Raw genomic sequence first — 13,794 nt, forward strand, 5'->3', positions numbered from 1 at the left:
GATTTAAATAAAATTAAATCTAACTTTGTTATATAAAAATTTGGGTTATTAATAGACAAAAGGGTTCTAGGACTTCAAAAAAATTCTTAAAAAACAATAATGAAAAAAATTTTGTTTTTATGTTAATTAAATTAAAATGCAACGTATAAAATAATGAATATATTAGCATTAATCTGGTTGTGAACTTCAAGAGCTATTGATTGCTTAAATATATTTTAATATATATTATATATATTAAATATATATGTAATATAATATGTTGTATATATTATAAAATTATATATTTTAATATATATTATATATATTAAATATATATAATATATATTATATATATTTAATATATATAAATATATTTTAATGAATCTTTACCTTTGGGATCAATATAATTGACATCACCATATATGTATTCTTTTCAGGAAATCATGGATCTGAAAAAGTAACTTCATTAGAGTATCTTATTGTTTCATTAGGGTATCTTATAATTTCAATGTAACATCTACCATGGGTTAAATTTTGCTTTGTTTTTGTTTTTCCCAAATTCTCCCAAAGAAAGAATGTAGCTGTGACAAAAACGTTTAAAACAATTATGTAAAAAATTGCTAAGATTACATAATATTTTAGGGAAACATGTTCTTTGGTTTATGGAGTTTTATTTAGATTATTTTTATAAAGACTGTTGCTTGTGTTTTCTTCCATGGTTTATGTGAGCTTCCTGCCAACTGTTTGTGTTGTCTGTTTATCTGTCCACACACCTCAATTTTGTTATTTTCTTGATTTGGTCCATTGTCTCCATTTTACACAAACAAATTGTGTACATGTTTTTGTATACATGAGACAGTCTTTTCCTCCATGTAATGCTCATTTAGGATCCTTCCTTTCTTGTTTTCTCTTATTCATTTAACTGACCTGTACTGTATTATTTGGCTAATTCCTTTTAGATTTAAATAAACTTGAAAATTGGAATACTTTTTTCCATTAATTGTTCCCATTAATGGAGATTTCTTGGGTACTGCTCTTTTTTCCTGAACAACTGGTTATCAAATTTATTCTTTACTTCTGTTACATTATAATCTTCTCACACAGAGTCAGTGCCATGGGTTAAAATGTCCACATCTTACCAGCTGTTGGACTACTCAGGGTGCCTACCTCATCTCCTCAGTCTTCTCATCATCAATATGCGGCCAATAATTACACAGACATGATGGTTGGAGTGTCAACATTAAATAAAATAATGGATGTAAAACATCACATGATGCTTAATACATAGCAAATCATCCGTAAATACCAGCAAGTCTGCTTATTAAAATTGCTTCTGTTGTTGTTCTACTTAGAATGCAGTGAAGATATATTCAGGTTTATTAATACATTGAATTTAACTATAATACCTTTTATAGGGTAGTAACCATTCAACGTGTCATATCAAGGTGATTCTTCATATCTTTTCTTCATGAAAGCTTAGTACGAAAGCCAGACCAAGTAGAGATCTAGGGAGACACCAGCCACTTTCACCATTTTGAGGCCACGGCAGTTATCCCAAGCAATGAGAAGTGCAAACATAGTAGGCTTTCTTGTGCAAAGCTGTAGTATAACAGAAAAAGACAAATCTAGTTTTCATGCAATGCCATCATCCAATGTAAGTATGCTAAGAGTATGTCCGTGCCAAGAAATCAACACATGGTCAAATATAAGATTTCCTTTGAGATTGAGGCCAAAGCCAAATCACCCTCATTGTCTTCTCTGATTAACCTTCATTAGACCAAAAAATGACTTTCATTGCTGTCCCTGGGGCTTCATTTTACAGCTGTTCATTCTTTCAAAGATACGTAATAAATACTATTTAACAACCATGACAAAGATGGAGAATAGCAAGGTGGAGAATACAAAGGATTTTGCATTCTGTATTCTCAGTCCCTTAATGAGAAGGTAGAATAATTCCCACCATAGGGAACAGTGTCCCAGGTTTTCTTTGGCATACCTAGTTTAAATTCTGTCTCTTTATACCAATATATATATATATATATACTTATAGTTAGATCATTCATTCCAGTTTTTCACCCAGGAAATATTATCATTGTGTTGATTGACATAAATCATAAGCTATGGATACTTGGAGAAAGAGAACCAAATCACTTCTTTCTGGGAAGAGAAAAATCAGTCTTGAATGCTTGACTCTCCTTGGACACTGAGTAGGGTTTTAGATGAGAGAGATGTGTGTGAGGGAATAGGGTGGGGGAAATGTTAAATATTTTTAGGGAGTGGTGGAACTTCTGTAGAGTGGAGTGCCAGATGTAAAAGCAGAGAGGTATGAGACAATTTAGGTAACACTGAATTCAAAATTTTAGTGTAAACTAAAATAGAAAATTTGTTTAAGCCGTTTGTAGTAGAAGGCTTTCAAAGATAGCCTGAAGAAATTTGGTAATTTTGCAGTCAAAGGTAAATAATTGGAGACAGATGAACAGAGTAGTAACAGAAATGCAAAGGATATGGAAGAGAAGAGAACTTGAAGATCATCTTCTCCAAATCCCTCTTTTTACTGATGAGGATACTGAGGCCTAAAGAAATAAAACAACAAGTTCAAAGTCCCATTAAACTGCCTCTGTTTCATACACAGCCTTATTATGTGTTCATAGGCTTTAGATAACTTCCTTGATATTCTGTTTAGATATTTTTAAGTAACTCAACTATAAATTTGGGTGGAGGAGCTTACATTCTGAATGGTCTTCAAATAGAAACATAAATTTTAACTTTTCATCTCACTGTGAGGCTTTTTGCCAAACTGAGAGACTGATTCACTGCCATTCCTCTAAATTTGCTTCATGCATTTGGAGCACATTATAATAGAAAGAAGCTGCTTTTAGATTTCTGGTGCCAAAACATTTCAGGGAAAAAAAAAAATCAAAGATGAGCTTCCACCTCTGCATGAAATTGCATCACTGCCGCTTTATTCTTTCATCTTTATTGTAAATATTTAAACAAAAAACAAATGTCATCAGCTAAAGATTATGAGAAATTTATTGTGAAGACAAACGGGGCTCTCGATATTAAAGTTGGTGAGCAGAACCAACATTATTAGGTGTGAGTGTAAACCCAATCTTCACAGTAGAGACTCTGCAGCAAATTAAATGAGATACCTTTCTTCTAAAATCACACTTTTTGGTAGATGCTTTATCTGCAGGTTTTTTTGTTTTGTTTTGTTTTTTGTTTTTTAATGCCAGTATACTAAAACTTGCCCTTCAGATGTATCTCTTTGAAAAAATGAATGAGAAAATTGAGGAAAAAATAATAAAGCAAGGGAAGACATAATAGGGGTGAAACATGGAAAGTTAATTGTTTTAAACCGTTTTTCTTAATTATTTGTGTCTCTCAATGCAGCAGAACACAAGACATTAAAACAAATTTAATTAAAAATATCCTGAAATTAATTTCACTGGAATTAATTTCATATATCTGCATATCATATAATTTCTAAAGCATAAAACGTCCCATCAATGAAATTAGTTAATTAAATCATCACATCTTAAAAGTAACTGGAACACCACAATTCTCAATTGCCAAATTCTTTGACTTCCTGAAATCGCAATCATAGCTACCGTTTCTATATTTAGAAATTCTACCATTTCCTTTGAAGAAAATGTTGACTAATTATTTCATTCCAGCCGCCAAAATATTGGAAGAATAGAAAGGGTCAGTAGCAGTGAGCGATAAGGGTATTTAAGAAACTAGCCACGGACTAGCACAGCCTACGAATGCTTGGCTATGTGACGGCAAGGTTGTTGATGCCACAAGCCTGTGATGGGCAGCAGGCAATATGCCAAACAAGGGACCCGCTCCTCTAAGGGCTTGCTGCTGAACTGGGTCCGATTTCCCTTCAGCTTCCCGGGAGCCCGGGTCTTCGCAGGCGTCGTCAGGAGAATTCTTCGCCCTAATTATCCTTGGAGACAGACGCGCCTTTCCCGGAGACCGCTAGGCAACACTCACCACGGCAGCCTCCTGGTTACTTCCCTCCGTGGGTGTGTGACTTCGTCTAAGCTACTCACACTTACAGTAGATTCTCACTGGCGAGGCTGCGAGCAGCGGAGGGCGGGGGAGCCGGGAAGAGGAAGGGGGAGGAGGGTGGGAGGCGCAGAGCGGGCAGGCGGAGGAGGCTACGGAGCTCCAGACTCAGCAGGAGCGCGCTGTGGCGGTGCAGTTCCGAGCTCGCCTGCCCAGCGGCGCACACACCGCCTCCTCCCCGAGCACCGGGAACCGCCGCAGCTCCGGGCCGCCGCCGCCGCCGCCGCAGGGCTCCGCGCTCTTGCCCGCTAGCCGCCGTCAGTCCTTCCCTCGTCAGCGCTCAGCCCGCAGCTATTTCCTTCTGCCGGCCTCTTTGAACTCTGGGTCTTTTCCTCCGCTCCCCTCTCTCGTATTTTCCCCACCCTATATTTTCCCAACTCCTCTTCCTTTCTCCTTAGCCACCCTGCTTTTTTCTCCTCTTTTTATTGAGGATTTCTTCTTAAGATGCCTTGTCTTCCTTACCTTCGTCCATTTCAGCCCTGAAGACTGAAAAGGAGCCTTTATCTCTCCCCCAGTGGCATTTAAAAGACCCCAATCCTTAAAAGTCTAAAGAGGTAAAGAACAGGACGCGGAACCTTCTCGACACCCTTGAGTCCGGTCCCGAACTGCACTATCCACCGTAACTAGTATTTCATTTAACCCCGGTGTAGAGGAGGGAGTAGAGAGCCGGGAGCAAACTTCAGCCGTCTCAGAGGATCCCTGGTTCCCGCATTTGGACGAGCCGCGAGCCAGAAGGCGAAGGAGCCCACGGGGAACGAGGAGGAAGCGCGAGCCTCTCTCGCCCCCTCTGCGAGGCGGGAGTCGTGGACTGAGCGGCGCGGGACAGCGGCGGCGGAGGCGGCGAAGAGAAGATGCGGGGCTCGGGGCCCCGGGGTGCGGGACGCCGGCGGCCCCCGGGCGGCGGCGGCGACCTACCCAGCACCCCCGCGTCTCTGGCCGGCTGCTACTCCGCACCTCGCAGGGCCCCCCTCTGGACTTGCCTTCTCCTGTGCGCCGCGCTCCGGACCCTCCTGGCCAGCCCCAGCAACGAAGGTAGAGCGGTGGGGGTGGGGACCGCGGCGACCAGGGGCGGAGGGGCGAGGCGGGGCCTGGAAGCGCGGGTCCGGGCGCGCTGGACGCGGCTGCCGCGGATGAAATCGCACCCCTCCTCTCGAACTAACATTTGTCGTCCGCTTTCGCTAGCCTTTTCGCCCGCATCCCGCCGTCTCTGCTTGCATTGTTTGACATTAGCTGAGGAGTGCTGGGCGCGGAACTGCCTGTGGACACAGGCTGCTTGGGGGCGGGGGGCTGGGAAGTTGGAAGCCAGGAGGAAAGAGGGCTCCGAGACCCGCGCCCGGAGGCTGGGTGCGGCTGGGTCTCACTTGAAGCCCGTGGGGAAGTGGCATTTCGGGCTTGAAAGAGTGGGAACTGTTTGAAGAGCAGTGGCAGGGATCTCGGGAGCGTTGGGGCTTTTAGAAACCGTTGTTTGAGGCCGGGGATGGGAAACGCAGCGGGGGTAGCTGGATGCTTTTATTTGGGGGAGAGGGGAGTGCCTTCTGGGAGCTGTTATTTAGGGCATCACCCGCTGCTATTCTGGGGTGGGTGGTAAGAGCTTTTATTTCTCGAGGGAGGGGGATGGCGAAGGAAGGAAGGCGCTCCACACTGTGCTGGTGTCGCTCACTTTGGGGGTCTCATAATCACACGGAGGCGAAATTGGAAGAAGGCGGGAAGGTGGGACGCCGCGGGAGGCGGAGGGTTCGGGGGGGAGGGGAGTGTCGCCTCCGGGCACCCACTGGGTCAGGTCTTCCCATGTTTCCGTGAAGGAAAAGCCCCGCTCCGGATCCTCGAGTCCCCACTCTCCTCCCCACCCCCAATCCTGCGCTCCGGACCCAGAAGACTGTCCCCGCCTTGCACCGGGAGAGTAGGGCCGGCGCGGGAGCAGCACCTGCGCGGCGTTCGCGGCTCTCCGAGCTCTGCTCAGCCCCTCGGCCCGCCGCCCTTGGCCTCCGGGTCCGCTCTGCCGCGCTGGCTCCTCTTACACGCCGGGACCGAGCTTAAGGGCACAAGCCCTCTGTGTGTGGGGGGGTGGGGGGGGGGCAGCATCTCATATCGGTCAGCTCCATCCCGAAAACATCGAAAAACCTACCCTCTTGGCTGCAAGGTTGGGGTTTCGATTTGGGGCTCCGGATGCCTCGAGTGAGGCACAGAACCTTAAAATTTTCCTTCCACTCGTGGGGCAGGGGACCCCGGACCGGAACGATGAAGCAGCAGCGGCGGAGTCGTGTATGTCCTCGTGACTTGCCCGGGTTGTGTCTTGGCTGTAGGAGAAGGCGCTGAGCTGGTTTCGGGGTGCTGCCAGCTCCCTAGGAACGGTGTGAAAAGCAGGGCAGATCGAGACTCCTCACCCCACCACATGAATTTCTCTCTTTAACCCCTACATTTATTTTTAAAAATCTGATTTAAGGATTACATGTAGATCGATCTATCTACCTATCTATTTACCTACCTATAAAGTCTCCCATGCTTAACACAAGCAGTCTGCATTTTTTACCTTCCCGACAAAGTTGAGAAAGTGTTTTCTGAAGTCGTAGTCCTTTTATTGATATCTCATGTTAGATTCATTATGTTAGAAGTCCGGAGGATTATGACAGGGTTAGGAGTCCTTTCATTAACTGTCTTATTCCACCGAAAGGGGCATCCTGGTTTGGATTTAAAGAGTAATAGTAGTAGTAATATAATTTATCCTTTCGTGTGTTCCGTTATGTTTCAGGGTTTGTTTGTTTTTTTTTTTTTCCAGGTGTGATGGGGGAAGGGGCTTATGTAGAGGTGTAAGGGAGTAGTAGCTCTTGGTTAGAGAATGGAAGAAATGAAGTCTCAGGGAAGGTGGCGCTAAATGGAAACAAGGGTCGAGACTGTGCGGGGAGAAAGAGGCAAAAGGAGATGGAGGGAAGCAAGCAAATAGCATCGGTCTCCTATTGTAAGCGGAGCTGGAGTCTTGTGGAAGGTAGACTGGCTTATATTACAGACTTAACACCCACAGATTGTGTTGTCCTTACCCCAGCTACTGGTACACACAGCAAAACTTGGGCTTCAGTGAGATGGGGATTGCCGAGGTCTAACCAACATTGAGCGGTACTTTACCAGCCAGTGTTCTGAAGACGCTAAAAGTAAAAGCGTGTCTGTTGTTTGGGGTACATTTTGTAACTTCATAATTTTACATAACTAGAAATAAAATTTATATATCTACACACACACACACACACACACACACACACACACACTTCCTCTCATTCATCCTGTCTCTGCCCAACAGTTTCCATCTTTCCATTAGTGTCATCCCAGACCTTTAATATTTATGTTCTCTTCTTTTTGTTTCTCCATGATACTGCTCTTCTAAATCAAAAAACAAGAATATAAGGTATTTATAACAGAAGTCAGTTTGTTTATTTATTTAAAGATTCAGATTGGAGATTTTAAGTTTGTTTTTGATTGTTTTTGGAGGAACTTTGGAAGATCAGGGGCAGAAAGATTTTATGTATGCACTGACTCCATTAATAACTTGCTCTCCTATACTTTGCTTTCTGCAACCTATAGATGCTTAGTGATTTCTCAGACTATAGTGTGTATATACATTATATATGTGTATGATATGAATGCTCCCATTATGTGAGAAAAAAAATTTTCAAGGCAGATAGAAATAAATGTGAGTTTACATTTATAATTGGTATTCCAGTCATGTTTAAAATTTAAGTTTGGTAGACATAAATAAGCAGAATTGAACAGAAAAAGTCAAATATGTGTCTAGAATCTTGGACTGATATGAAATGAATTTTAGAATACATTGGATAATAGACAAAAAGAGGAAAATGTACTCTTTAGCCTGAATTCTAGGATAATGTAAATATATCTTTAGTTGTCTTATTACACACATTAAGCGTAAATAACATGTGGAAGAAACCTTTGAACTACAGTGTAATATACAAGACTTTTATTGTAAAATAATTCTGAGGCATATATAAAGCAAAAAAATTGTCTAAGACTGATCAGGCAGGACAAATATTAGCAAGTGTATCAACAAGTGAAAATTTTAATAGATTTAATAAGTAAAGGGAGCGTGTCCACTGTTATGAATATTGGAGGTGGCCCTGAACTTATTCAGTAACTGCCACTTTTTGCTGTCTGGAGATATATTTGTAAACAAGCATTATTTGACAAGTGCTTTTCGCAGTAGGGATTCTTGGCCAATTACTGCTGAACAGCTCTGCATTGAAAATGATTCACCCGCAGTGAATCAAGCTTAATTCATTGAGCTACAGTCAGTAATGTCCCAGTAAAGTGCTTCTGACAGTTGTCAGCAGTTTGTATTTGAAAAGTCCAGTTTCTTGTCTCTGAATGTTTTGTATGTTGGAGAAAGTGGAATGGAGGGGCTCTGAGGAAGAAAAAAAACACCACATGAGGGGAAAAACTGGGGGGCTCAACTGTTTGAAAAACAATTATAAAATTGTAAATGTTTTCAATGGAAAGAAAGAAAAGGAAGAAAGTTTGTTTTAGGGTTTTTCTTGGTTTATAATAGGACCAGGCCCATAAAACGATTGGACGACAGACATAATAGATTTGTAAAACCAAATGGCTTTGTTTTGTGGCCTTGTCATCTGGTTGTAATTCATTTCCTTTTAGATAAAGAGGCAGGACCCCACAGAAAAAGGACAGTAAAATTATTCCCTCACCAGGACGCTACTGAAGGAAAAAAGAGAGCCATTACCCCTGTTTGAATCATAGCTTGTTGGAACTAGGAAGACACCATGAGGAGTTTAGGCTTTTTGCTTTATAAACCATGAATGGGGAGCAGAGGGATGGGTCTTAACATTTTAAGCCTTTTTTTTGATGTAGACAAAGATCTTCTTGGGTGTCAGGGTGACATGTAAGAGGATTTCATTTCCTCATTTAAGGCAGGGAAGAGGTTGAACAATTTCTGCATTTCTAATGTATAGTTCTCCTTTGATTGAAAATATTCTTATTATAATATTGTCACTTGTAAATATTATTAATTCTTTATGTAAGTTCACATAGGATATAATTGGTATGGGAAAAGATTCATTTTTTTATGCTTAGAAATGTATTACTTGCCATTATTTGTATTATTAATACTCTGCTTTACAAAATGTGACCATTTAGAATATTTCTACATGAAATATAAAAATGAGATGATATAGCTATTTACAGACAAAACAGCCCTAGTCTATTTAATTAAATATTAGACTTTATTCAGTGCTGCTACTGCTGAGAAATGACTATGCTTTAGTTATTTTTCACTACATTTTTGTTTATTGACTTGACCACTCGAATCTCCTTTGTTTGGTGTGCTTTTTTATGTATTTGCTTGAGTGACCAATTTATTTCTCTTTCATTTGTAAGAAACCTTTTTACCTTTGACTGTAAAAATAGGGTATAATGTGCATGATTATGTTAACTAACTATAGTTATTTTTCCTTTTATGAGTCAAACAACTTTTTTTAAAAAGAAAAATGTGTTGTTAATATCTTGAAGAAATAACTACTGTAAAAAGTAATAATTCTTTATACTTTATTTTTTCAATTTAAATTAGCAGATATATTTCATTTTACTAATGAATAACATGAACTTAAGTCAGCAGAGGTATCTGATTATTCAAAGATGATTATGGCATTTTTAACAATCTTAAAATACTTTTACAATAGTTTTCATAAAACTTCAAAATTAACTGAAGTTTGAATATTCAGCCTTGCTTATGAATCACTAAAAATTGATTGCAGTATTTGTCCATTTGTTTTCTTTCCAGAAACAGTGACTTTTAACTATGAAATCAATACGAGAGCTAAAAATGTAAATTGTTACCTTAGAGACTCAATGATTCTTTCTGTTCTAATATCTCTGGTGAGTATGTATTTATCTATAGAGCAGAATAGTTCCTGCTGGCATGCTCTATTGGGTAAATACATATTTAGTTATTTTATCAAAATGTATATAATCAGTTGGTTAGATAGTTATTTCTTCAAAGGAGTTATCCTAGTCTATTGTATACATAAACACACCTAATGGTATTTTTAATTGACATTAAAAATGTATCATATGTTCTATCACAGACTAAATGATACACTTACGTTTCTATGAATGTATACAAAAGTCACTAAAAAATAAAATAAGTTCTAAAGGCTTTGTAAACACAGATTTAAATAGTTCATGTTTTTTACAAAAAGTTTAATAATACATAACTTTGAAATAATAAACAAAATAGGTTATTCAGTAAGATATATTTGATATAGGAAATGAATAACTGGAGATTCTCTGATCTATTCATAACATTTTTCAAAGCATTATGTTATTATTATATTATATAGCAGTTAGAAAACTGGAAGATTTGATAATTATTCACTGTGAAAATCTTGTCTGAATTTATTGGTTCCATTGAAAATGTTTAAATCAAAATGTAAATGATCTGTTTTTAAGTATTTGGTTTTTAACTTCCAAAACAGTTAGCATGACTGCTTAAGGAGTCTCCCTTTATCATATACTTTTTCTGTTTTAGTTTCTGCCTTTCTAGACATTTGTTTATTCAGAGTTAATGAAATCAATTTTAAAGTGTTTGAACAAGACAAAAATTTACTTTTGAACAAGAAAAAATGTTTAAGAATTTTTAAATCCAAATTTTGGACAACAGCTCATTTTTTAGAATACATTTGATAACATATACAAGGTGTTGTAATAAAGAACTTTCCACCAAAATACTAGGCTCACTGATGCTGTACATTGTACTATGAAATAGCCATTTATAAATCAAATTACAAATAGATAGTGGTACAGGTATTCTTGAGTATTAAAACTTGATTGGAATTTACATTTTTCTATTGACACTGTAAATTTCACATGTATAGGATTTATTCATTTCACTCATTCTAATCCCATAAAATAAGAAATGGCTGTAATTTAAAATTCATATTAAAATGGCAATAGAAAACACTTAATTGAATGACTTAAAACGTAATTCTAATCAACAAATCTCATGAGAAATAGATTTTTAAATTACCTTTTAACTTATTTCATTACCATCTTAAAAATTTCTTAGACTATCTATTGTTAGTGTAAAGCAAAAAATAAATAAATAAAAAGAAAAAAACGCTGTAAGGTACATAATAATTTAAATTGTGTCTGGTGAAATGTGTGGGACTTTATGGTCTAGCTTGTATTTTTTCTAAAAGTTCAAACTTGTCATCGAATATCTCTAATGAGAATTCTAGGTGTTACAAAGTTATAAAATAAAACTGTAATTTAGCAGTTGCACCACTTGGAGCTTTTGAAAACTCTGTGGTTTAGCATGATGACTTTTATTATTACTAGCTGCCATTTTATGTGGGTATAATTTTTAATGTTTTTTTTTTAATCTTTAGCAATTTAAAGAAACCATAAGGAGTCATTTCTACCATTTAAAGAATGCCGAAAAATCCTCTAAAAAAAAGTATGTGTTTTGTCTTTAGAATCTCATTGATAATGTATTCAGTTAAAGAAAACCTAGTAAGCTCTGTTCTTAAAGCATTATGTTAGCTCTTTTTTTTTTTCCCTGTAGGTTCTACAGCCTTTAATTTCTGATCAGTTTATGTAGTACTTTATTAATATAATTTAAACTATTGGAGAATATACAAAACTGTTGATCAGAAGTTGACCCTAGGTCATGTATTCTTTCCTCTGTATCTTCCAGTGATTCAGTATTCATGGCTTTAATTGCTGTGCATTTATTAAGCAGAGTTCAGGAACTTGGCCTGAGGATTGTGTTTGTGCACATGGACACGTTTTAGGTTGTGTGTTAAGGTTGTGGTGAAGCTGGGAGAAAGAGTGGGGAGGGATGTCATGATGGTATCACTATGAACTTGATATTAATACAAGTGCTTGGGTTTTATTTTTTATATTGTTAAAAAATACCATACCAGCACACACACACATTCTAATTTTATATTTGTTTTACTGACTCTGAAGATATAAATCCCAGCCTAATGGAAAAATATAACTCTTTAGTTCATTTTATTTCATCCATTTAGTTCTTTTTTCTTTTATTTCTCTGTAAGTTGTACAGTTTTCTTGAGTCATGACAAATACTTGTGGCGTTAGATACCTCGCAGATTAAATAATTGGGATTAAAGTGACTGTGATGAGTCTAATTCTGTTATAGTTGCTGGACTATTGCCCAGGCTATCTTCTCCATCCATCACACACGTCTTCGGTTCTAACTAAACTGGGCTCATAACTCTGTTAAGTAAATGATCTGGTAAAAAAAAATAATAATAATAATCAAAGAGCCAAAACTGGAGGGTTGAAATATTTTTCATATGCTTTGTGAGAAAATGTTCCTACTTGGAAACATGTTTCCGGCTCAGTATTGGAGGATTTAGAGAAAATACAGTCTGTTCTTTTACTCAGAAATGGGTAGTGTCTTTTTTCTCTTATGATAATTTCACACTCTTATTTTCATCCGTCACATCTCATTTCCCCTTTACCCCTCCTTTTTTCTCTCTTTCCCTTCTTCCTTCTTCCCCTCTCCCTTATCAGATACTCCATTTATGCAAAGTCAAATCAAGATAAGAGGGTAAGAGCTCATCCATGCCTGTAAGAGCTCATCCATACATCCTGCCTCCAAGGAAGTATTGGGGTGATCAGACAATATAGTCTTCTGTTAAATAAATCATGGGACCCAGTCCTTAACGGTAAAGAGTAGATTGTAGCAAACCAAGTTATATATTTTTTACTTGATTCTTAAGTCAGAAGTACAAGAGTTTAAGGTATCTGTCAGTTTTGTGTTTCTTATAAGATAGCTCACTTATTTACTTTGCACTGGCTGTCCCTTCCAGCTCCAGGATGCTTGTTAATGTCTTCTGTGGAAAGACAAACTCAGCAGGTAGGTCCGGCTGGCACCGGTTCAGCCCAGCAGTCCGCAGCAGGCGCGCTCTCTCTGAGCCAAGTTGTAGCTTTCACGCAGAGCCCTGGCCTGTGTGCTGCTAGCCGGACAGGTGATTCGACTGCCCTGTTTTGCGGAAGATGACAGTGGTCTGTCGTCTCCCTACAGTCTAGGCAGTATAGTGATGCTGTCACGAGTCTCCTAAAAGGGATACAACCAGCCTTCTGAGAAAAGTAGAAAATACTTGGGAACTGTTGTGTCTGAAGGATTTTAACCATATCTAGTTTCAAACCATCCTATTTGATTTTTCTGGAAGTTGGGGATAGGAGCAACGACAACAACAGAACCATTTAATCTTGGAGATTTGGAGCCACTGTTTTTTGATTCAAGCCTGCAAAACGAAGCAGGGAAAGGATTTCTGGTATGGAATTACAGAAAAATAAGAGAAAAGAAAAAATCAAATCCAAACTTTTGGCTTTGAAATTCAAAAAGAAACTAGTCTTGTTTTGTTTTGGGGTTTTTTTTTTTTGTATTTTGTGGAGTTTTTTTTTGTTTCTGTTTTGTTTTCTTTCCTTTTTTTCTAATCTCCATCATTTACTACCTCTGAATTCTGTGGACACTCATTGTGTTATTTTTTTTAGCCTCAGTTCATGTATCTGTAGCATGGTACTACTTCACATAATTGTTGTGGAGAACAATCAAAATGAGATAATTTTCTAATTGGTGAGCATATGTAAGTTGTGGGAGTGTGGCTGCTTAGAGCTCTGCAAAGTCCATGTATGTTAATGCTTCTCTTGCCAGGTAAGGACTAGGATACAAGGAAGCATTGGGAGCGGCAG

General features: G+C 38.6%; 1 protein-coding gene across 2 annotated transcripts in view; it reads left to right on the forward strand.

The window, feature by feature from the left end:
- The first annotated feature begins 4,871 nt into the window (after positions 1-4,871).
- Positions 4,872-13,794, forward strand: part of EPHA5 (EPH receptor A5) — a 313,822-nt gene continuing 304,899 nt past the window's right edge. Inside the window, exon 1 of one of the 2 annotated variants that reach the window (XM_036854002.1) lies at positions 4,872-5,085. In XM_036854002.1, coding sequence (XP_036709897.1) covers positions 4,905-5,085 — 181 coding nt within the window. In that variant the 5' untranslated portion in view covers positions 4,872-4,904. The remainder of the gene's footprint in view (positions 5,086-13,794) is intronic. The other variant, XM_036854004.1, reaches the window with a different exon arrangement.

This window comes from Balaenoptera musculus, chromosome 5, assembly GCF_009873245.2.
Source record: "Balaenoptera musculus isolate JJ_BM4_2016_0621 chromosome 5, mBalMus1.pri.v3, whole genome shotgun sequence".
In the NCBI taxonomy this organism is placed as follows: Eukaryota; Metazoa; Chordata; class Mammalia; order Artiodactyla; family Balaenopteridae; genus Balaenoptera; species Balaenoptera musculus.